General features: G+C 43.5%; 4 protein-coding genes across 7 annotated transcripts; 2 read left to right on the top strand and 2 right to left on the bottom strand.

Moving 5' to 3' along the window:
- Positions 1 to 247: 247 nt before the first annotated feature.
- LOC105694890 (WD repeat-containing protein 36) lies at positions 248 to 3,179 on the bottom strand. Its single transcript, XM_012416018.2, has 3 exons — positions 1,618 to 3,179; positions 1,248 to 1,522; positions 248 to 1,135 (listed from the first exon to the last, which is right to left on the bottom strand). Exons 1-3 carry the CDS (start codon positions 3,149 to 3,151, stop codon positions 275 to 277), a joined length of 2,670 nt encoding a protein of 889 aa, XP_012271441.1. The 5' UTR covers positions 3,152 to 3,179; the 3' UTR covers positions 248 to 274.
- A 459-nt stretch (positions 3,180 to 3,638) lies between these two features.
- Positions 3,639 to 6,750, top strand: LOC105694872 (cell division cycle protein 16 homolog). Its single transcript, XM_012415971.2, has 11 exons — positions 3,639 to 3,768; positions 3,839 to 3,991; positions 4,076 to 4,240; positions 4,336 to 4,495; positions 4,568 to 4,820; positions 4,900 to 4,979; positions 5,058 to 5,147; positions 5,221 to 5,530; positions 5,736 to 5,898; positions 6,041 to 6,233; positions 6,337 to 6,750. The coding sequence occupies exons 1-11, from the start codon at positions 3,658 to 3,660 to the stop codon at positions 6,630 to 6,632; spliced, it is 1,974 nt and encodes a 657-aa protein (XP_012271394.1). The 5' UTR covers positions 3,639 to 3,657; the 3' UTR covers positions 6,633 to 6,750.
- Positions 6,751 to 7,234: 484 nt separating this feature from the next.
- LOC105694871 (cytoplasmic polyadenylation element-binding protein 1) lies at positions 7,235 to 16,797 on the top strand. Of its 2 annotated transcripts, none has more exons than XM_023434157.1 (12): positions 7,235 to 7,576; positions 10,536 to 10,833; positions 11,311 to 11,459; positions 12,748 to 13,010; positions 13,172 to 13,298; positions 13,501 to 13,891; positions 14,070 to 14,302; positions 14,386 to 14,478; positions 14,575 to 14,740; positions 14,826 to 14,953; positions 15,016 to 15,096; positions 15,208 to 16,797. In XM_023434157.1, exons 1-12 carry the CDS (start codon positions 7,556 to 7,558, stop codon positions 15,379 to 15,381), a joined length of 2,124 nt encoding a protein of 707 aa, XP_023289925.1. In that variant the 5' UTR covers positions 7,235 to 7,555; the 3' UTR covers positions 15,382 to 16,797. The 2 variants fall into 2 exon arrangements, with proteins under 2 accessions (XP_023289925.1, XP_012271393.1); XM_012415970.1 differs by lacking the exon at positions 7,235 to 7,576 and adding an exon at positions 10,153 to 10,230.
- A 1,943-nt stretch (positions 16,798 to 18,740) lies between these two features.
- On the bottom strand, positions 18,741 to 23,684 carry LOC105694897 (vacuolar protein sorting-associated protein 35). 3 transcript variants are annotated; one of them, XM_012416033.2, is made up of 12 exons: positions 23,589 to 23,684; positions 22,838 to 23,036; positions 22,625 to 22,748; positions 22,357 to 22,552; positions 22,095 to 22,289; positions 21,930 to 22,013; positions 21,624 to 21,860; positions 20,816 to 20,964; positions 20,261 to 20,747; positions 19,719 to 20,138; positions 19,478 to 19,621; positions 18,741 to 19,406 (listed from the first exon to the last, which is right to left on the bottom strand). In XM_012416033.2, exons 1-12 carry the CDS (start codon positions 23,601 to 23,603, stop codon positions 19,224 to 19,226), a joined length of 2,433 nt encoding a protein of 810 aa, XP_012271456.1. In that variant the 5' UTR covers positions 23,604 to 23,684; the 3' UTR covers positions 18,741 to 19,223. The 3 variants fall into 3 exon arrangements, with proteins under 3 accessions (XP_012271456.1, XP_012271457.1, XP_012271458.1); XM_012416034.2 differs by having other exon boundaries at positions 23,518 to 23,669; XM_012416035.2 differs by lacking the exon at positions 23,589 to 23,684 and adding an exon at positions 23,409 to 23,488.
- Positions 23,685 to 23,734: the final 50 nt, after the last annotated feature.

The following is a 23,734-nucleotide window of genomic DNA, read 5'->3' as shown; positions in this document are numbered from 1 at the left end:
CTACTGCAAAGTAGAATTACTTAAACTTGATGCCAAGGCCGGTGACAAAAAAGTGATCATTTGCGCTATTCATAATTATACGTAAACTATGTGTAAATTTCGGAATTTGCCTTGTACATCAGAAATAAAATATTTTCATATTCACTTGTGCACTTAGTGATATTAATAACTCAACAGCTATCAAATTGCTGAATACTAAACAAAGGAGCAATATGCTATATACATTATATTGTACATCTTAACCATAAAAATAATGCTGCAATGAAATGTACTATTACATTCTTCTCAAGTGTTCAACTAAGCTGAGATTATAGTGTAATTTCTCTCTAAGGATTGACCAGTTTTCTAGTTGCACTTGGGAGAGTTCTTCCAAATAATCCACCAATTTCTTTGTTTTTACTATCGTCCTGTCATGTGTCTTTAAAAATGCAGCGAGGTAAGCCTGAGACAGTTCGAAGTCCCTTTTAGTTGTCATCATCCACTTGATCATCGCCAAGAACTGTAATAAGACTTCAGTGGTGTGTTTTTCATCCAACGACAGAGACTGTATTTCAAAGTCAACAGAACTAGGTCCAAATGATTTCAGCATCTCGAAAACATTAGTGAAGTCATTTGTTTCAGTAGTGGATAACAACTGGTTGCCAAATGAAGTGAGAGTTTGCAAGTTTGTGTTTTTGAGCAATTTACTGCCCGTTGTATTAGTTGCATTCGACAGGTCGAATTTTATATCCAAAGCTGGGATTGTGGGCAGGAAGAACGGAGCAGTTTCTGGCACCTTCAGAGGCTCCCTTGGTTTGTTTCTCTTTTTGACGATGTCTATGTTGAGCAGGTTTTGCCACCTTGAATTGGGTAACAAAGACAGGGTTATCAAAGTTTCGTGTAGCTGGTCTGGAGATGAGTATTCATCTGTTGTCTCTGCTTCTTCTTCTAGTTCCAGTAACTGTTCGCCATCTGTCACTAGAATTCCAGGAAGGTCCATCGATGGGACTACGTAATCCGCAGGCAGTGCTTTCAATGACACATGGGAGTAGAGCATGCGATTTGACCACAAATAAATTCCGAGGTTGCAAACGTGTACTGTGGCTAAGTACACTCCTGTTGGAGAGAAGTGGACCGAAGTACATGCTTCCGGGACCTGAATTCAGTTATTCATGAAGGTAGTTTTTTTTTGTGAAAAAAATCGCCAATGACTGTTTACATTTAGATTATGATTAATGTATTAAATTTCGAGATCAAAATGTGATTACCTGAAAGACATCAATCAAATGAGCAGAAGGAATATCCCAGGTGCGTATTGTGCAATCCATGGATGCTGTCACTAACCATCTTGCATCAGGATTGAACGTAGCATCTGTAAGGCGTCCAGAGTGTCCTCGGAAATGTCTTACAACTCGTCTATTTTCTAAATCGACGAGAACGATGCTGAAATCTTGCAGAGCTATCGCGACGAGAGAGCTTTCTTTGTGGTTTCTCAACCACTCTGCAGGTTCATCTAACTGTACCGTAGCTTCGGGCTCTCTGCCTAGAATTGATTGTAAAAAATGATTACATTTTCTTTTATAAAGAATTATATGAAAATTAGTGGTTTAAAAATATCAAGTCTACCAAAAATCGTACTTTGTGCGGGTTTGAAGGGCCAAAATTTAAGCAGTTTATCTCGGCCTGCACTGACTACTGTTTGGTTTAAGACATCTACTGTGATTCCTCGAACTGCTCCTTCGTGACCTCCTGATTCTTTGCCATAAGTGGCTCTATGAATTCCAGACTGCATATTAAATCTATCAATGTGACCGCTACTGTATCCGATAACAATAAAATTTCCGCAATGAGTTATGCAGAGACTCGTTGCAGAAACGTATTGTTTTTTACGAAATCGCTCCGGTAATAACAAGTGTTCTCCCATCTTCTTGTTGTCATATGACCACGTAGAGACCATTCCAATGCCTAAGTGGGATGTGGCAATGTTGCACCAATCTTTCTCTCGTGTCTTTTCGGACACAATGTCCATTATAGGAGGCATAGTTGCAGGATCCACTATTATTCTACCTTTTTTCTTTGATGCTTTTCTGTCATAAGAGGCTTTGCCAAGACTCTTATTGAATGTCTCCGTGATTGTTGAGAAGATCCTCAAAGATGAATCTCCACCAGCTGTCAATACATTGTCTCCATCGTTTCCATAAAATCGAATACACGTTGGTGGTTCGGAGTGACCTTCACGTATTTTAAGCAGCCTGGCTCCACCATCGGCTAAATCAAAGATCCATAATTTTAAAGAATTGTCAGGAGAAGAGGATACCATCATTGGTTCATTCGGCAAACAACTTAATCCAGTTACTGCCTTTAAATGTGCTTGCATAATTTCACTTTCCATCTTTCGTTCGTCTAAATTCCACAAAACAACGTGCCCAATTGATGTGCCCGTCGCCATGATGGGTTGGCCATCACTGCGGAACGTTATGGCAGTGACGAGACCCCAGTCCTGCATCAACTCAAATACAGTCCGATCCACTTTAAGATTATGTAAAATAATCTTACCACTCGCAAGCCCGATTGCTGCTATGTCTATTGCTGGAGCCGATTCCAATGCGGTCACTGGACTGTTCCAACCTTTAAAAGTGTAAATTAATTTTGAAGTATCTATATTCCACAACTGTAATTGTCCTTGTTCGCTTCCTAGCAGTATTTTATTAACATATGTGTAAGGATGAGCCAGAGTAGTTATTTTGAAGATATCATTGCTGAAATTCAACTCGAGCATGAGTTCTTCTGTCTTAATATCCCAGACTTTTATATTACTCTCCTCGTCAATTGATATCAAATGGGGCCCGAAGGGTAATAAAAGATGTACAGGACTATCATGACCTGTATATGTGTGTTTCAATTCATTCCCTCGTCGCCAAGCATAAATTTTGTTCTCGCAGGTCGAGAAGATATGATATGTGTCTGCAGCTAAGCATGTTATATCGCTTGCATGTAAACTCGAGACGGTGAGAAGCGCAAAGTGGGAACAGCTGTATGTATGAAATGCCCTTCCAACAGAAGTAACAATTAGATTCTCGTTTCTTTTTAGGATAAATCTCGTTGCATGTGCTATGTGGTTGCTCACATAACCTAGAGCTCGGTTTCTTACAAAGATCTTACTTTGTGACATCTTGTTCAACGAACAATCTAAAATTAATAATGTGATCGCAATTTGCCTTCGATGAATCTTTCACTTTGTCGAATTCCTTCGGTCGTGGCGGAATAGTTTATATATCATAGTAACCCACGTGTTCCGATGAATATATTTTACTTAAATTCACTCAAAACAACTTTTGTACGAGCCGCCATCAAATCTGCGACAGTCATGAAAGAAAAAGAGCGTAGATGTACAAACGCACTATGAACAAGAGACAGGAATATATGGCATTCGTTTCTTTAAATTTATTAATCATATTTTTTTTTAACTCAGCGAAAATTCTAATTAGAATTTTTATGTGATTTTCAAAATCATCCACTGTGGTACTTTACGCTCATAGGTTATGATTATACTTTGGTTGCTAATTTGAAAACTCGGCATAAGGACGTTTGAAATTTGTCCCATCTTCAATTCAAACATAACCTACGAATTTTCGTCGCATTATGAGGTGAAGCGAGTCGATCCAATTAATTTGGAGAATGGCGCGTCGAGAAGTTGATAGAGACTGTGAAAAGACACAAAATTTGATGGATAATAATAGTATAGATTTAGACTCTTATAGGAATATGGTTAAGTCGTACATTGATTTGGTAAGTCGATTGGAATACACTGTACAAGGTGCCGAGAAAAAGTTCAAGAGTAAATTTTGTTCATTTACAGCATCTTTACGGTGCTGCGTTGTTCTGGGCTGACAAGGTATTATCATTAGGCAAGGAAGATCCGAAGGATGTGTGCGTCCTAGCCCAGTGTATGTACCTCATGAAACAATATCATAGAGCGGCTCATCTCATCAGAAGCCGAGGATTAGAAAAGGTTTGGTTGAGTAGCATGCTGTTTGTATTTTTATTTACCACAAGCGTGTTAAATTATATTATTCCTCTTGCAATGCAATTTCAGACAGATGTAAGATGTCATTACCTGGCTGTTCGTTGTTTACTAGAGGCTAAAGAGTTTTCGGAAGCATTGCAAGTAATTAATGAGTCTGAGATATGTAATAGTATGTCACATTCAGGTATAAGCTTTTCTGATCGTGCGGATATACTTGAGAATGCACCAAAAAATGTGAGTACATTTAGAAACAGTCTGGTTATATTCTTGATACTGTTTTACTTTTTAATACTACTGTTTCACATAAATTTTCTGGTCATTTAATATAGGTGCAAAGTGCAATATTATATGTCAAAGGACGAGTTTATGAAGCAATGGATAATAGAGCAATGGCAACAGACTGTTACAAACAAGCCTTAATTTGTGATGTATATTCATATCAGGCTTTTGAGGCCTTAGTTCAAAATCAAATGCTGTCAGCTGCGGAGGGTATTTACTTGATTGTTTGATTATCTCTTAGTTATGCTTTACCATATATAATTTAAATGTAATGTTTGTTAGAAAAGGAGCTTCTGGAATCTCTGCCAATTGCTCAACAGTGCACGGAGGGAGAGAGTCAATTACTCAAATTGTTGTACAAGAGTAAACTTAAAAAATACCAAGTCCCCTCCGAGAAGCAACCTGTAATAACGTGTTGCGTCATGGGAATACTTGTGACGGATCGTTTGCAAGATAATTTGGACATGCAAGTTTCTAAGGCTGAAAGAATGTATTATAATTGTGATTATCATCAGTGTTTTTCACTCACTGAAAGGTGGATATTTTTCTCTTACGTCAAGTGGTATTTAATTAATACATTTTTTTGTACTTATATGCTTGATTTTTCTATATAGAATTTTGAAAAAAGATCCATACCACAGCACCTGTCTGCCAGTACATATAGCATGCTTGGTGGAATTAAAAAAGACAAATGGTATAATTAATTAATTATCAATATCTGATATGCGATAAATGTATTATAAAAATGTAATGTTGCATTTTTATGTCGCAGCATTATTTTATTTGGCACACAAACTGGTCGACTTGTATCCGGATATGGCACTTGCATGGTTTGCCGTTGGCTGCTATTATTATACAATTGGTAGGTGCACTTATTTGTTCAATTTATTGTAATAAATAAATCAATATATAAATTTCCTTTTTTTTTTGTTTAGGCAAAAGTGACCCTGCCCGCAGGTATTTAGCGAAAGCTACTGCATTAGACAAGTTATTTGGTCCAGCTTGGCTTGCCTATGGTCACTCTTTTGCAGTAGAAAATGAACACGATCAAGCCATGGCAGCATATTTCAAGGCTTCGCAATTAATGAAGGGCTGCCACCTTCCACTTTTATATATTGGCCTGGAATGTGGTTTAACAAACAATCTCAAGTTGGCAGATAAATTTTTTCAGCAAGCACAGGAAATAGCTCCTAACGATCCCTTTGTCATTCATGAAATGGGTGTTATATCATTTTACAATTTGGAGTAAGTACATCAACTGTTTGAAATTTGAGGAATCGATAGCCTATAGTGTTTCTCATCCGTTCTTTGTATAAAATTTATTTTTTCCGTTCATCTGTTCATATATTAATATCCAGATTCATTAGAAAAATTTCCTAATCTAGTTAATATCATTCTTATCCGATGAATTTCTTGGGTTAATCAAGAGTTATCGTTTCACCAAGTACAGTTACAAGAGCGCCGAGCGCCAATTTAAGGAAGCGATGAAAAGGATACAAGGCGGCACGAAGGATGTCATTTTACCCAGTAAATGGGAAGCGTTGCTGAATAATTTAGGCCATACCTACCGAAAGATGAAAAGGTACGAGGAAGCGCTGGAGTTTCATCAACAGGTACGAAAAATGCCTACCAATTTAATTGATATTTTCGATATTTTCCATTAAAATTATATATTCGACGTTACTTATTTTATTCGAAAATATTTCCTATTAATTAATTATCAAAATGAAAGAATTTTACATGTATCGTCTGCAGGCCTTAGTATTGAATCCATTAAGTCCATCGACTTACTCCGCCATGGGTTTCATTCATGCACTCATGGGCAATTCTCAAGAAGCTGTCGATGCTTTTCACAAAGCACTTGGACTTCGACGAGACGATACATTTACAACAACAATGTTGGGTTACGTCATGGAGCAACTCATCGATGAGATTCCACCGTATCCTGGTAAGAATCTTTTAAAATTGTTGGATTACTTATCTCTGGATAAAAAATGTCACTAGGGTTTCTGTATATAAAAATTCTTTTATTTGCAAAAACATTGTTACAGATGCGCCAAGAGAGGTTCCAAAATACAAATTTCCAGATGCAGGACTTCAAACGGAGGAAGCTGAGACAGGAGAGAATGCAACTGCGGGACCTGCGGTCCCACAGGACCAGAACATCGATAAACTTAGGGTGAATCTTTTTTCTGGATGGGGCGAAGATTCTGGAAAAGGAGACGAAAATACCAGCGAAAAAGCGGAACAGTCCCGTGAGAGCGTTGTCGTTAATTATTCAACTAACGACATGAGTTCCGAGGTGGAAATGTTAGATTCTTCAACGGCGCACATAGAATACAGTTAAACAAACAAGTTTCATCTTCCGATACGAAAGATGACTCGTCAATGACATTTATCTCACGCGAGGGCCTGTACATATCCTCGTGATTTTAAGTTTAAATTAAACTTAAGTTTTGATACAATTCTGGCCTCTATGTTCCTTCCCGTAGAATATTCTTTCGATATAACGCGCCTCGCAAATATCCAAAGCGGTCATCGCTTCTAGCCCCATAATACGAATAAAAGCGTCGAGGAATCATCCATTACATGGAAAACAACACCTCTTCGACACCACTTTCACATCACCTTAAGAAATACGTCTTAAGTTTTCGCGGTGATGAGTTCCTTATTGGTTTATCTCTCTCTCTCTCCCAATTTCTGGAAGTTGAACTCGTTCAAAGGAATCCCATTGTTTCGGTATGCGTGTCCGCCGGAGGAATGCGACCACGTGACAGGAGAGCGTGTAGGTACGCGAATCTCCTCCCACGTGGTCGAGGAAGAGACCGTTGATTGGCCGAATTTTCCCTCTCCCTCGCGGAGAGACCTACTCAATGAGAGGGTGGGTCTCCCGCTCCCACCTCGAAGTCCCTCGGGAGCGATTGAATTCAGTTTGCGGAGAATTGCGGCTCCTCGAAGAATGGCCGTCTCGTCAGCGCGGTGATTCGCTTCGAGACAAGCCTGAGCCCGAGGGAAACGCACAGGTCGGCTCCGGCTCGGATTCCTTCGACAGGGAATGGCCAACCTCGTGCTCGGCCAAGGCGAGTGATCGCCGGTCGCGTCTCAAGATTCACTCTCGCAAGCTCGATGACTTTGTCGTGACTCGTCCTATTTATTAATTTATTCGAATCGGTGCTTCCGAAATCTTCGCGACATCTTCCCTGCTCCACCTTCAGGCATCCCCAGACGCCGGAAAGATCGACGACCACCTGCGTCACCTCGAGGGGAGACATGTCCACCTTGCTGCAACAGGTAAACGCTTCTTGCGCAGATAGTCCAAGACTTTTCGACGTACTTGGCTTACGTACATTTACTCTGTACGCGTATTCCTCGTCTCGCTGGCTGACACCCCTAAGGCGGGGCGAAACCCTCGAATGCGACACTTTTCTCAAAGGGTTTTCCACGGAACTGGTTGAATTTTTACCATCCAACTCAGAGGAACGCCCTGACACTTTCAAAATGTTTACACAATTTTTCGGTTAAGTCTAGACTTTTCTTTTTGGAAGATTAAATTTTTTTATAACGTCTGCACGTTTTTTGGGCGATCAGGAGTCTCGTGCTGAAATTTCGGAACCAAGGATTGTTTTTTAGGACGTAATTTCAGGTTTACTTTTCTTTTCTTTATTATTAATTGTTGCGTTTGAAAATCACGGAGGAGGGTGATTGGTAATGGGATGTATTATGGAATTGTCGATGTGAGTAATACGTTATATATATATATAATAATGGAGGAGATTTGGGTGCCACGTGGAACCGGCGGTATTGCACCCCCTGGGGAGGTTATGTTTCCGGGAGTGGTTACAACCTTCGCTTTCCACGCTTGGCCGGCGTAAGTTTAGCCATTACTACTTTTCTAAATGTAAAGCCACTGAATTTCACGATCTCTCGAGAATCGAAAAAAAGTTTAAAGTATTAACCTCCCATTCGCGATTTCTTTAATACTTCATGGACCAGGAATATTAAACGGCGTATTAAGTGATTTACTTGAGAAACTGAAAAGCAATGGAAAAATAAATAAAATGTTATGCAAAATTTCGTAACGTGGAGTTAGTTTTTCTTAGACGTTCCTCGTAGCATTTTTGTATTCGTTGACCCGGGAGATGGTGAAAGAAAAATCCTGAGAACGCGAATAACGAATGTCCCTCATCTACTTCCGGATGGCGAATGAAACGAGCCGGGAAATATCAAAGATTAATTCTGTATGGAATGGAATGCGTCCTGTAATTGCATAAAGGTAGTTTTGGCTATTTTAGATTGAATTTCCCGGGGCAGCTAATTGCGTAAACGATCTTAGGGAAATAATTAGCCGTGACCCGACTACGTGCCCAAATCTGGTTAGCCTAGGCCCCTTCTACTTGTACTTGTGTTTACGATTGTTGCGAAGTTTCGTTTGTTTACCACGCATTCCATTCCATCCCGAAATCGCCCGCGAGGAATGCCAACGACAGGCCGGCATTTCTTAGATAAATTCAAGACCTGTATTATCCGTGGATAGATGTACAAATACTCGGAGTAATTTTAACAGGACTGGAGATGCATAATATCGAGGGAACAAAGGATTCGCGGTTTCTTTTTTTGGCGTCGTTTAATAAATTCACGAACAACCTTTTCTGCGGTGAATTTTCTTTGGAGATCATTTTCACGCTTATGTAAAAGTATCGGGAAGGTCGCAAGGGGAAGGAATACATTTTTGGACTTTTAAAAAAATTCTTCGGCGAGTTTTTTTTTTTATTATGGAACGTCCCAGTTCCATGGGGCGCGATAAGAACGTTTGTTTATCGCGCGCTAAATTCCGTACCGAGAATATGGACAGGCCACTTCGAATTCGCGGAAAGTCTTCGCCTGGGCGTCAAGTCGATAATTCGTGGGATAATTCGACGAATTCCGGAGCGGCCCTGGGTTCGCCATTGGCCGGGTATTCGAATTTCTTGCGACGCCATCGCGCCGCGGCCCAACGGTCGCGGCGGCCATCTTGGACTCCTCGGCGCGCGTCGACCTTGTCCGTTGGAAGCGTAAATTAAAGGCATACGGGAGTCATTTATGAATGATGCGATTTACGAATATCCACGAGCGAGGGATTTTTACGAGTCTGCTTGCGTATTTTCCCCTCTCCGGCGCTTTCAAGTGGCGTCTTCGCGTCGATTTCGAGGCCGCGTGGCGAAGAGCCGCAAGAAGTTTGTTTTTTAGCGTCGCAGGGGACGCGATCGAACGTCTCGCAGTGCAACGCCCTCGAATCTTGATATCGCAAGTAGCGATAACTTGCTTCGGTCCGACTTCTTCGGAAGCATTGCTCTTTGTGCTCTTTTCTCCCTCTTTTGTCCCCACTTTCGGTAGAGAAGTTGCGCCCCTCTTTCACTTCTCGAGTGGTACGAGTTGCATACGTCGGGGTTTTCGTTTTTTCTTTTTTCTTTCCCAACCCCCCTTTTCGAAACTAGGACATCCAGAGTCTGGGGAAAGAGGGCGGTAGCCTCGGGGATTGTGATTTCAGGATGTTAGAAGGTACGCCCCGGTCGAATTTTGTGGGAAATTATTGACGAGAAATTCCATTTTTCTCCGTCGGGATTTTGGTTCCCACAATGGCCAAGAGTGAGGCGAGGCGCTTGGGAGTTCTTTTTTTTTTTTCATTTTCTTTGGGCCCTTCCAGGCGCCGTTCCCGGGATTCCTCGAAAGCCTGGAATTCCAAGTAGGACTCGGGCCGGGCTCGACTTTGGAAACGGCTTCTGGGCGAGCTGTTACATTTTTTTCCCCCTTCCCGGAATCTCTTCCTCGCCCCCTTTCGGGCCCTGTTTCCGCCATTCCTGGCTTTTGCAGAGCGCAGTTCGTCGACGATGTTCGCGACATTTACATCGGGTGACGGGCCGATCGGGGCGAGGATTCGCGAGAAGAATTTTCCGGGGAGAGACGAGGCGCGTAAAATTACACCTCCAATTAAATTCCCGGATTTTATTTTCCGGGGCGAATATTCTTCCGCCTTCCTCTCTGCTTCCAATAGTCTCGAATTAATTCAACGATGGGGTAAATTAAATGGAAGTGAGAGAGAATTCGAAGGTTTTCTTTTTCTACCGGTGAAAACAAGGAATTAGAAAATTAAGCGGGAGATTAATTATTATTTTCGGAAATAGGCGGGGATGTAGCTTAGGGAGGATTCGATGCATAAATTGTATTTATAGTCGGGGGTTAGTGGAGGCTGAGCTTAATTTTCATTTCGCAGTTGGTCCAGATTTTCGACGCCGAGGGAGAGATCAGGGACGCGTCGGAGAACGGAGAACCAAGGAATACGCAGATGTATCAGAGGGACCAGCAAAGAGACCAGCAAAGAGACCAGCAAAGGGACCAGAAGGAGCTCCAGAGGGAGTTGTACCCTCAGCAGAGGGAGAAGCCCCAGCGGGAGAAGAGGGACCAGCTCCACCAAATTCGCTCGATGAATAACCTACTCCTGGATCTGCCGACCTACTCCCGGGAACCGGGAGATGCCGACTTCGGGACCTCGAAAGGGTCCAACCTCGAAGGTCGGTGTCGATAACGCGTCTCGGTTCGTACTCGAAGAGAGCGGAGAATTTCGTCGACGCGAGGGTGGTTAACGTCGAAGAGAGGTCTTAAGATCGTTGCGCGAAGAAAAAAGAATTTAATTGATGACAAACATTTTAATTTACAGCGGTACCATAAATTCCCTCTATTTTCGAACCGCCCTCCCATCTCCTCGGTCTCTTCGTGGACCGCGTTGAAGAGCGCCTCAAAATTCAGTATATCACATTTTTTATCGCGATTGATAAAAATTCCTGGCATAGATTATTAGGCTGGCCAAAAACTCTTTCTCATTTTGATCAACCCTTAACCACCTTGAACCGAGGAGCTGGAGTCGAATCGGCTTCTCGAGAGCGTTTGTTCGTCGCTTGTCGAGTCGCCGTCCAGTCTCGTCTGGAACCTCGACACACGAGAGGCCCAGGGGTGAAGAGAGAGGACTAATTCGCACCTTTTTTGCCCAGGAGACATGTCGATTTCGGATCTGTTCGGGCTGAGCCTGCCCCGAGGGTCGCTGATGGGTTCGCCGAGCCACCGCCAACACCAGCTACAGGGCCAGAACTACGGGCAGACCTCGCCCTCGTCGACTTCCTCCTCGCACAGGCATCTCCAGGTATCCAAGCCCTCCTCCGGGACCTCCTCTCTGTATCGAGTCGAACCCCACCGGGGCCGGGACCGGGAACGATCGGCCCCTTTTCGGCGACTCTCGGTCGCCGTGCCAATTCCGCGGAACAGGGCCAATCGCTCGAAATCGAGTTTGCCCCCCTCTTGTTGTCGCAGCTGTCATTTGGTCCAGCGACAGAGACCCATTGACAACCTCGGGTACGAGCTGGTAAGGGCGGAAGATTTCCGATTTCGCCAGACCGTGATCATCGGCCCGCCGATAGCGCGACGCGGGAGAAAAGCCGGGTATCGTGCAAGAGACGTCTGGGCGCTGCCAATGCAATAACCGGAAGGACGATCGCCCTCCCTTGGAGGAGGTCCAAGCGGCCTCCTCGTGGCTAATTCTTTCCGCGATCTCCTCGAGCCTATCTCGAGATCATGGACGCGAATGCCGATTGCGAGAAGCGTGTCGATAAATGTACAACGATATGGAACGTTGCGTTACGTGGGTGGAGGGACCTTCCGTAGGGCCTCCTTGCCTCCTTGCTAGGAGAAAAGTGACCCTGGTCTCGCGTCGCCTTAACTTTGCGACGACCGACCCGCGGGCTTCGGACCGGAGACAGTAAAGCATGCATATTAGGCTCGACGGACAATGGGGGACGCATAAAATAAATAACGCATAGCGCGGCGCGTTAGGGCGACCCCGATTCCGCGGGAGCCAAGAATCCGCGGGGTCGAGCCAAACGGCTCCGTCGGTCCGTCGAGGAGGGGGGCTGGGGGATCCCACCCCCCCGTTATTTTCCGACGCTCCTTTGCGCGACGTTACTTTGGAGTTACTCCAAAGACGGCCCTGTTCTCCTAGGGCGATCGATGCGTCTCGTGGCGGCGCGTCGTAACCTTTTAAACGAGGCCTCCGACTCGCGGTTAAGGCGGTGCGAAAGCACCGTCCGGGGTGTCGCTCCCTCGTCACACTTTACTCTGAACTGGGTGGACCGAAACGTTCGAATCTTTACCGCGTGGACGTGGAGGACCCACCGAAGGTCCCTCCACCCATGGGATTTTATATCTTAAATTTCTTACCGGACATTTTTTAATTTGTATGGAATGTCAAATTTCAACGGTGGACGGACCTTCCTTAGGGTCTCCGTGTCCACGCGGTTAAGGCGACGCGAAAGTGCCGTTCGAGGGGTCGATCGCTTATGACGGTTTTATGTTAGTCTCGCCCGTGGGTGTGCAGTCGTTCTGCCGAGTTTCGTGTTTCTTTTGGGTATATATCGGTGTTTTCTTTTTCACTTCAGCCGGAGGATTGGCAGAGCTGTTACCCTGCTTCTCTCAGTCTGGACTTTCCGGGGACACCAAGCTCGGTGACTACCCCTGGGAGTCCCAGCACTCCTGGAAGCGGGTACTCCAGTCCTTACACCTACGGGAGCGCCTGGAACAATCCTCACGTGGCCTCGACTCCGAATAGCAGTCGCGCTCCGATCCAGAATTTCGGATCCCCGCTGTCTTCCGTCAACTCTTCCTACTACGGGAGGCCGATTCGCGGCTCGCCGCCGTACAGGTACCCATTTTCTTTTTTTTTTCTGTGGAGAATAAAAAAATGTTTGGAAAATACTTAAACCATTCGACTTGAGATCTCGTTACTATCAGGGGTGACTGCGAGTCGTAGGCACTATTTTTAATATCGTTCTATGGGAAACTAATGGGGATATTTTTTTTTAGCGACTGCGGAAGCCCGACCGTGGAGTACCCGTACACGGTGGGATGCAACGGGACGAGATCGAACTCACCGGCCGATTCCGAGACCAGCGGCGTCAGCAGCATGGACGGCTCTTTGTCCGACATCATGGTGAACCTTGTTTTAAGGGATTTAAGGGGGTCCCATGTCCCGGAGAGTGGTGGACACGTACGAGACCGAGATCACGGACTCGACTCTTGGTCTTGGTCTTTCTCTTTTGGAACAACCAAGACCAAGGCTTTTGGGACCAGTACCGATTTTACTCGTGGGTTATTAATATCATTTTTGCGTGGGTGGGCTTTTTTGTACGCAGAATTGCCTCTCGCTGAACTCCAACCAGCACTCGTGCTACCCTCAGTCGCTGAGCATTCTGATGTCTCCGGAGACGAGCGTTTGTTCGGAAAACAGAGCGGCTTATCAGCGAATGCCGGTAAAGAAGTGCATGCCGCCGTCGCCGGGCCAGCAACAGCAATCCTCCCCCTCTTTGCACCACCATCATTACCATCACTCCCATGGCCACCCTCGGAATCATCAGTACTCGCAGTCGCAGCTCGGCAACTCGATGAACTCCTTGCTCCCCGCGGAGAAGAACTGCTGCATCAATGGGAATCCCCATGTCATGTCGATCAACCCGTCCCTTGCGAACTCGTTGGAGCAACAGATGTCCCTGGACCGCGCCGCGCGTTTCCACAAAAATGCGGCTGGTAAATCGTTAATCTAAAAATGCTAGGGAAAATAATTCTTTCCATTTCATGCTTAATTATTTAAGTAATTAATTGTGAGGAAGGTGTCTCGTTGCTGAGACAAGGTCAAAGTCGAGTTGAATTTTTTAAGGTTTAAGGAAAGTATCTTATAGGAAATGATTTATTTTATGTGATTTAGCGCTGTGCGACGCCACGTGCACCTGGAGCGGCATTTTGCCTCAACGTACGCACAAGCCCCAGGGGTATTCCTCGAAGATCTTCCTCGGAGGGGTTCCTTGGGACATTACGGAATCCTCCTTGATCGCTACTTTCAAGCAATTCGGCCAGATTCGCGTCGAGTGGCCCGGAAAGGAGCAATCGCCCACGCAGCCCAAGGGCTACGTGTACATTATACTGGAATCCGAGAAACAGGTGTGCCATTGTTGTCGCCAGTCTCAAAATGCGACTTTTTTTTTACTTTTCATAATTCAATATTTTGCCGTTTAAATCTTCAGGTCAAGGCACTGCTTGCCTGTTGCACGCACGATTTTACCAATGGCGGTAGTTGGTATTACAAAATCTCGTCGAAGCGAATAAAAGGTAAAGAGGTAAGTCTTCCGTCAGCTGTTCGATTACTAAAAAACTTAAAGGAGGTACCTTTGAAACGTTTGAGCTTACGTGTGGGGTTTTTTCATCTCTACCAGGTCCAAGTGATACCTTGGATACTGAATGACAGCAACTACGTGAAGTCCACGTCTCAAAAGTTGGATCCGCAGAAGACCGTCTTCGTGGGCGCGCTTCATGGTATGCTGACTGCCGCGGGGCTCGCGAAGATTATGAACGACCTCTTTGACGGAGTCATTTATGCAGGTATTTCGTGGAATCATTCGAGGAACCATCTTCCGATGAAAATCTGGAAGCTCGAGCCGATCTCACCAGTATTTCTCCGTTTCAGGAATCGACACGGACAAGTACAAGTATCCGATTGGTTCCGGTCGCGTGACCTTCAGCAATATTCGTTCCTACTTGAAAGCTGTTTCCGCAGCCTTCGTAGAAATTAAGACTGTTAAATTTACTAAAAAGGTAACCGGACGTTAATAGTCCCCCTATTTTAGGTCGTCCCTAACCGTTAATCCTTGTTCCAGGTTCAAATCGACCCTTACATCGAGGACTCCCTCTGCTCCGGATGCTCGGTGCAGCAAGGACCTTACTTCTGTCGCGAATTGGTACGGTTGAATTAATTCTAGATATAAAAGTCCAAAGGGATTTAGACCAGAATGTTTGTCAACTTGGATATGTAATTTTTTTTTTTTTTCATCTAAAAACGTCGATTTCAGATCTGCTTCCGGTACTTCTGCCGCAACTGCTGGCAGTGGCAACACGCCATGGAGTCGATGCGCCACCATGAGCCTTTGATGCGGAACTCCAAGACCAACCAGGTCGTCGGGTTGACCCCGAACTTCGGGTGGAGCGGCCATGGCGGAAGGACCTCGAACAGGCTCGCGATTTAAATTTCTTTTCCCGTCGACCTCGCGGCCCTGGAGGTTTGCGCGAGCGTCGCCGCAATTTCTTTCTTGACTTGAGTTTAGATATTCGTACGAGCACCGAGATTTACCGTAGCACCGAATTACCCGATTTTTGTTGTCGTGACGGCGCTGAGTCAGTTTTAAACGCGGGGCTGCGGGCAGCTGGTCTGACGAAGGAGGAAGATTGCCGGACGATCCGTTGGGGAATAGGTCGGGACGCGTTGTCCACCTCGAGGACCTCCTCCTCGAAGTCCCAACCCCATCCCCGAGGTCCCCCAAGCGAGCGCGAGACACTTTTATTTCGCCTTTGTTTATTTCGGGACTGGCGCTCTCTTTCTCGCCCCCATTTCCATTTTCCTACGTCCTTCCTTATGCGACTCACCCGGGAGCGCGAGACCCTCTTGGGGGAGGATTTTTGAATTTCACGCGCGAAAACATAATATTCCGATTTATTCATGAGATCTTAGGTTCCTAGCGAGTTTCCCCCCTGGTTCGGTTCGTCTCTCATTTCGCGGGGTTTCGCTCACCGGGGGGAGGATTTTTGAATTTCGCGCGCTCCCGCGAAAGGACGCCACGGGCTGTTTTTCTAATTCTTAAAAGGGGAAACGATACTACAAGACCTTTAGGATAACGATCCTCCTCCGCTTTCCCACGTTCTTTTTCAAGCCTTTTCTTCCCTTTGCGTTTTACGACCTTACCGGAGGACCTTACAGGAAACGATGGAACGATTGTTTTAACGAGACCCCTTGGCGCGTCTCGACGCCCCGATAATACGGATCGTCTCGTTGTTCGCGAACGGCGGCCTTCTCCGCGCGCGGACTAGCGATTCTAGGGCCGTTATTAATGCGTTAGATTATTATATCACGATGTTATAAAATGTTAACTCGCGGGGCGGCAAGCAGGGCCGTGGCCCTCGCCCCGATTCCGCTCGACTCTCGTCGACAGGTGGATTCTAGCCAACCCCCGTTACATCGGATCGTCCCACAAGTAACGCGGTTCTCTTTCGTTTCCTAAAATAAGAGACTCGGTTATGATCAAAGGAAAAAGAAAAAAAAAAGAAACAGAAATACCCTCGGGACGCGATTCTTCTCTCTAAAGAGAAATACTAAACGCGGTTATTCGGAGGAAAAATGAAGAGGAACACCGAAGATTCCATTTTTTTTTGCACTCTCCTTGGAGAGAAATACCAAAGTCGGTAATTTGAGGGGAAGTACCGATAATGTGAGCTCTTTTTTTTTTCTATCTCTCTCTCACTCTCGGTGGACGAAATCACGAAATGCGGCTTTTTCTCGAGGAGAATATGAGACGCCGCTCTTTTTCTTATCGGTTAATGAGATTATCGCGTCACTTTTGGGACCACCCGATTAGTAGTTTATATCGTTAGGCAACCGTACACATATTCCCACAGTGTACGGGTCGCAGATCGCGTATGCAGATGCAAATGCAGATGCAGATGCAGCGACCACTCGGCGGCCCGATGTTAGCTGTAAAACGCGCATAACTTATCTACTCGTTAGTCGAGCTCGGGCCCGAGCTCACGTTGGACCGTTTAAACGTTGACGAAATGGATAGGTATACGGTCTACGATTCTGGTGCGGATTGTAGTGAATTGATTCCGTTCCTTCTTTTCTTTTCTCTCCCCTCCCTTATTTTTTCTTTTTTTTTTTCATTCCTTTTCTTCCCTCGTTACGATGTCGCGTTGCGTCTCCCTCCGACGGGGAGGACGTCCCCCCCCCCCCCGATGCTGCGTTTGTCTCAAATGTGTCCCTTTCTTCTTATTTTTTTTTCTGCTGCTGGTCTTTTTTTTTTGATACGATTTTGTTGAGCGAATTAAAATTCCCATTTTTGCAGGTACACGAGATGCTTATTTTGTTGCTTTTTTTTTTACCGCGTCCCGATTTCTCCATTGGTTTCTGCGTTTCTTTCGTTTTTTCAGTTCGTCTCCTTTCTGGAGTTTTAATGATTTTACCAGAGGTGAGAGTTTCCTTTTCTTGGTAATGTGAAGATGTTTTTTTTTTCTTTCTTTTCAGGAATTTCCTTACGGATCTAGGAGTGAAAAGTTGAATTATTAAGGGGCGAAGAGTGGTCGGAGTTGCAATGAAATTAACGCGCGATTAATTAACGATAGATATATATACGACGTAAGCTTTCTCGGCGTTATCTTTCACCGGCAAGAAGCTCCACGCTTTTTGAATATCATGATCACATCGAATCGTATGTTAACTCTAGACAGATCTACGTGCTCTCTTCCCTCGCGGGGAAGGGGGAAAAAATGAGGGACGCCATCTTGGTCGCTTCGCCGATCGTGGAGGAAGAAAGAAAAAAAAGTATATATATATCGGGATTTTGCAAAATGCCAGAAATTGCGGAAAATCGGTCGGCCAACTCGGGCCGATTTAATAAAACGAGGCGGATATCGCGAGAGACTTTTAGGGATTCTCTTTTATCCAGGGGCGATATCCCCTCGGGGGACTTTTAATGCACCGTGCCTTTTTAAAGAAAATGTGATCCGCGGTAATAGGAATATTTTATGCCGACACGTCGACGTAATGGGGATTCGTTTTAAATCGTCGGAGAGACGTCCGCGCCCAGGGCGGACCCTTTAATTATACCGATAAGAGAGAAAGACTTTATGAACGACGGACCGGCGTAGAATGTCGGGCTTTCCTACATTTTACGCAGAGGTTTCGGCGCGAAATGGGGGTCGTTTTTACGTTGGAACCGAACAAGTGCCTCGTCGTTTCTTTCTCAGGGTGGGAACAACGTTCGAGCCGTAGATTCTTTCATTTCGTGGCTGCGCGTAATTCGAGGATGACAATAACGAGGCTTCGCTCTTGTCGAGAGATCGGCCGAGATTTTCTCCTGCCTCGGACGTTGCGGAGTCGTTGCCTGAACTTTAACAGTGCCAGGTTGATCGTTCGTTATCACGAGGAACGATATCATGTAGCTGGAACGCATTTCTTAATAGATTTCGTTGGCATCCTTCCTAGTTTTCCAGGAAACCGACGTAGCTCTGTCCGGATGACGACTTCCTAGTGACGCTTTAGCTTTTCCTAATGTATCCTCGACGATGATGTCTCACACTGTACTGCCTAATTTATTTGAAACAATAAAACGTTCCTTGTTAGACGGTCCATGTTCCTTTCGCGGGTCGAGGACTGGATTCTCTCCTGTGGAATGGAATATATAATTGATGGATTATCTAGGTAATACTGAATTAAGAGTAAAAGATGGCTACGGTGAGTTTTTAGCTGTGAGCCGAATCAATCCTAGGAGGGAGATCAAGAATTCCAGCATAGAGGTGGAAGTAATATCCACTAGACTTCTGATCCATCTGAGACTTGTTATGTAATAATATTATAATATGTATTAAAACAAATATACATACAATATAATCGGTGACCTTTTAATGTGTATACTGAAATCTTTGACTACGGGTATTCGATTAATTGTAGGGAATCCTGGATATGTCTAGAACAATCGTTCCCCTCTTAATCTCACGTCCAACACGGGTTAACCCCTCTCTCTTCTGAGTCTCGTTTTTTCTTGTTTTTGTCGCTTAAACCAAGAACAACGTTCGGATGGTCTCGTAGAAAATGTGATGTAAATTATACATGCTCCGGTTTAGTGGGTAAGGTGCAAGTGTGTCGAATTATCCAAACATGATTCGTAATGCGATATTTGTTCCTATCCACTGCCGATAGAGATTGGAAATTAATAACATCCGCTTTCCAGGAGCGTTTTTCGCTAAGAATTCAGCTTCCCGCTCGATAAATTCCAGCAACGGAGTATTTACAAAATTACAAATAGCTTAAGTGATTCGCAGCTTAGTCCAAGACGAGACCCTTGTATGCGTATCCTTCGGATTCGGGGGATTTCATTCTATTACGCAAACGCTCTAATGTATTAGTTAAATGCTTCTGAATTTGCTCGGTCTCTTCACTGACTTCCAGCTTGGGAAGTTCCTCCTTGATCTTCGCGATCACCTGGTTCAGGATCTCTATGGTGACCTGGAAAAATGATTCGTCAGACGATCCGTACTCTCGGTACCACTAAACCGTTAAATCCTTGAGATCATTACCGCCGTGTTCCCCTTCTCGTAGAAATAAATATAATGATTCAACAACTCCACGAACAGCTGAACTCGAACCGAAATGTCCACGCACTGACTCACAATGCGGATGGCTTTCTTCAGGCAGCCCAAAACTTTGTTTCCGTCTTGCATCTGCAATAATTGAAGGTGTAAAATAATATATAAATTAGTGGACCGGTTCGGTAGATTTTTATATGTACATTGAATTTTAAAGTGTATCAATTTTCACCTCTTTTCCCTTCGTAGCCAAAGACTTCCCCGACCAGAATAAATGGGCGCAAGTTGCGACTCCTCGACACTGGTCCGGCTTTTTCAATAATTTGCTTGCGTAAAGAGCACACTGGTTTCTAACAGGCTCTGCATTTTCCTCGCTGAAGCAGCTTATTTGCTCGAACGTGGCAATGATCAGCGTGATAGCGGCCAGTTGGGCCTTCGAGTCGCTTATTTCGTCCTCGTAAATGGAAAAGGCCTGGCTCATGAATTCATACGCTACCATTTCGAAGTTTTCGAAACGAATTTCGCCAATGGCCAGTGCTCCTTGCAGGAACAGTCTCAGGGGAATTTCTGCATATTCCGCCTTCATCAACGCCGTTATGGTAGCGTGGCAAAATTGAAAGATCTTCTGGCACTTCTTCTGCCACATTTCGTCCTTACGTAACAAGGACAGATTATTAAAATACATATTTTTACATTCGCATAAATTATTCGGCATTTGGATAAATTATTTAAAAAAACCTAGGAAGTGAAAGAGCATGGTGTGCAGGTACTAACCTGGTCTCGTAAGCTTTTGTACGTGAAAGCAAGTTGGTAGGCTTGGAATACTATCGGAGGCAAGGTGAACTTGATTCTCTTGTTCCCTCCGGTGCTGAAGTGCTTCCTCGCAGCACTTAGGATCATGTATTGCTGATCGGCTGTTTCTGATTTGAAGTGGTGAATCAATCTACCTAGTAAACCTTGCTCTTCGGCAAAGTCTTCAGGGTCCTCTTCTATGCCGTGCATGTCCGGCTGGTCTTGGACCAGTGGTGCCACCATAGAGAGCACAGCGTCCACTTGTTCCTGTGTTGGTATCATGGTCTCATTGTCCAAGATGTTTGTTATTATGTAAACTGCCAGCAACTTTCTGCCCTCATAGTCAAAGTACTCCAGCAGGGGAGCGAAGTGCTCCAATTTTAATACGGTTAAGATGTTCTTATAATTGTCCACCGGGATCTTCATCAGTCTTGCCAGCTCCCTTGACACGGCACTGTTGTATTCTAATCTATAAAGTTTCCATCGAAAAGTTATTCTGTATTCCTCGTTACCTGCTGGTTTGTGACTCATACATACTTTTCTATATTCAGATTCTGGAAGATTTGTATCGTAGTCAGGAGAACCTTGTCTACGTAATCCACTCTATCTGGATAACACTTATGCGCCAAATTAATGAGGGCCACTTGCAGTGAAACAATGTCTTCCGATGGCATGTTTTTCCTGGTCTGTTGACGTTAACCAGAAAAAAAAATTAGTATCCTTCCAAGCCTTTCAGAATGTATCCATCGAGATACTAGTAGCAATTATTCATCGTGTTCTTTGTATGTCACTGATCACAATGTCGCAGACTCAAAATTTCCCATCATTGATATTTTTCATAGACAGACCATTTAATATCTATGCAAGTAGTTTGAACGGACAGAAGTTAATTCACGGATAATGAAACACACTGTCGGACACGTTTCAAGAATGCTTCCGATGGAATATTACTGTGCTTGTTATTATAGCACAGCCAATTACATTCAAGCCACTTCAAACTACTGATATTAACTGTCTTGTGAAAAGAGTAAAAGCAACAGCGACATTATCAATGGTTTGCACAATACACTGATAACGTTCTAAGGATGTACGCCAATTCTCATATATAGAACATTAACACTGTTAAACGTCAAAATTTGAATAGCTTATTAAAATTAACATGCATACAAATATTTTGTGACTGTTCTCAGACTTAAACTAGATGAGTAAAGAATGTTTCATACAAGATATCACAGTAATTTCAATGGTGCAGTATCTGGATCATCATAGAACAGTTCGGAAGTGGGTATCGAGGAAAAATATTTTCTTAAAAACATAACGAGTTGCATAAATATAATTTTCACACCTGAATAATCGTAGCCACTTGGTCGCTAAATACATCAAACAATTTGACATCTTGAGGGATGCCAGGAATTTGACTTGGACTCCCTGGGCCACCTACGCCATCGGATCGTTGACTGAATGCAGCAAATCTGTCTATCAGTGAAATTATTATATTTTTGACGTTTACTCCATTCTCCAGCTCGGCGCATGACTTTAGGAAAGCATTCAGAGTTTGTAGATGAAACTCATCAGGGAAAACCTGTAAAGATTATTAAATTCTTATAATTCGTTTAAGTTACATTTAATGAAATATCTTTTCTAAAATTACCTGAATGATACACTCCATAAGGTATTCCTGTGCGATAGAGTCTTTACAGCTGACTACTTGTTCTAAGATCCCTGGTAGGACCAGCTGAAAAAAATTATTAATTTTAATTTTTACTGAAAACGTTACATACTTATACATATATATTATGATAGATCAGGAACTAACCTTTTTGTACATGTCTAAAGTTATGGATTCCAGTTGACTTAATCGGACGAGATTAGTACCAACTAAAATCCGTAACTCTTCTCTTTCCTTTTCCCTTCGCTCTTTATCTCTGCTGTGGCCCTGATGTTGCATTCGTACCCACAACTTATTCATTTCAGCAAAGTTCATGAGAACAAAGTCTATACTATCGCGTACCTGAAAGTCAAAAAAGGTTTACCTGGTTTCTAAGAATTTTATGATCTTTGCTATATCCATGGCTTACCGTCCCTTCTTCCGGAACTCCATCGATTACATCAGGTAATATATTTCTAGTACACTGCAGTAAATAATTTCTCAGAAACAATCCTCGCAGTGGATGTTGCACGCCTCTGCACATTTCGACTAAATCTCTCAACAGATCCCTTCTTAGGCGAGGCACCATTTTTATGTAAACTAATCCCACGGTTATAAGTAAATAGCTGCAAGTAGTTATTTCAATTGAACATACAGATTTAACACAATTAAAACTCGGAAAGGTATTCACAACTTACAGTCGTGGTACAATGTTTCCAGCATATTGCACTATTTCGTACAGATCGGTGACTTTTCCATTTTTCTTAAATTCATCTAACAAGAAGAGTTGCAAATGTCTAAGCTCATCCGTAATTGCCATATCTTAATGGGAATGATAAGGAAATACTAGTTTCGTACTAATAAGTGCATAAATTAATTTACGTTAATTATCATTGTAAAAAAAAGGATACAAAGTTCATAGTAGCTTTTTGGACTAAGCAGGGAAGTTCGTAATTCACCCAACATAGAGGAAGCATGTTTCAAGGCGTCCATCAGCTTTTCATTATCCAAACAGTGCTTCATTTGAAAAGCTTGAACCCGAACGACTCCACTTGCATCTTCCAGCAATTTTTGCTGCTCCTCTACTCCCGTCATAACAGGCGTCATTGGCTATGAATAAAGATACGTACTAAGAATATAAAGCGACCATGCCGAATTAAATATCAAATTTACTTGTACTTGACGATACATTATACAATTTTAATGTTACAAAAGTGACCATGCAAAACGAAGTCCAATACTCATCTCTTGATACGAAGGTTGACGACGACAATGTCAGATGAATCAGAATATTCAAAGCATTGACAAAATAAGAAGTGTTTGTAGTTATAGGTTACATCGCAAGCTTTAATCGACAAAGTACACAAACTATTCAATATTACCGAATGCAAATAAACTCAATATGAGATAATTGAATATAAAAGTTTAACTATTAAATGTTAAAACAATAATACAAAAGTTTACGATGAAACATGATCTAACCTGACATAATTCAGAGATAATCTAGAGAGCACAAAATTATTTAATATATCTCAATGTGGACGCACATACATCACAATTCACTTTAGAAACGAAATGTCAACGTACTCACCATTTTTGTAAAAAAAAATAACTACGTACAAAGCTTTAATGAAGCATCACCTGTATAACTGACAGAATTACCTCAATCGGATTCATATCTAACTTCGAAGAAACAATTTACTGTCTTATAAAGTACAGAATTGCGGCTTGTTCCGCCATCTTGTGAGTAAACGCTTGAAGCAGGAACGAAACAGATGATGAATGCAATTGAATGCAATCGTGACCAG

This window comes from Orussus abietinus, unplaced genomic scaffold (assembly GCF_000612105.2).
Source record: "Orussus abietinus isolate OABI.00-Male unplaced genomic scaffold, Oabi_2.0 scaffold27, whole genome shotgun sequence".
Classification (NCBI taxonomy): Eukaryota; Metazoa; Arthropoda; class Insecta; order Hymenoptera; family Orussidae; genus Orussus; species Orussus abietinus.
Note: the sequence above shows the minus strand (reverse complement) of the source record. Positions and strands in the feature narration are given on the sequence as shown.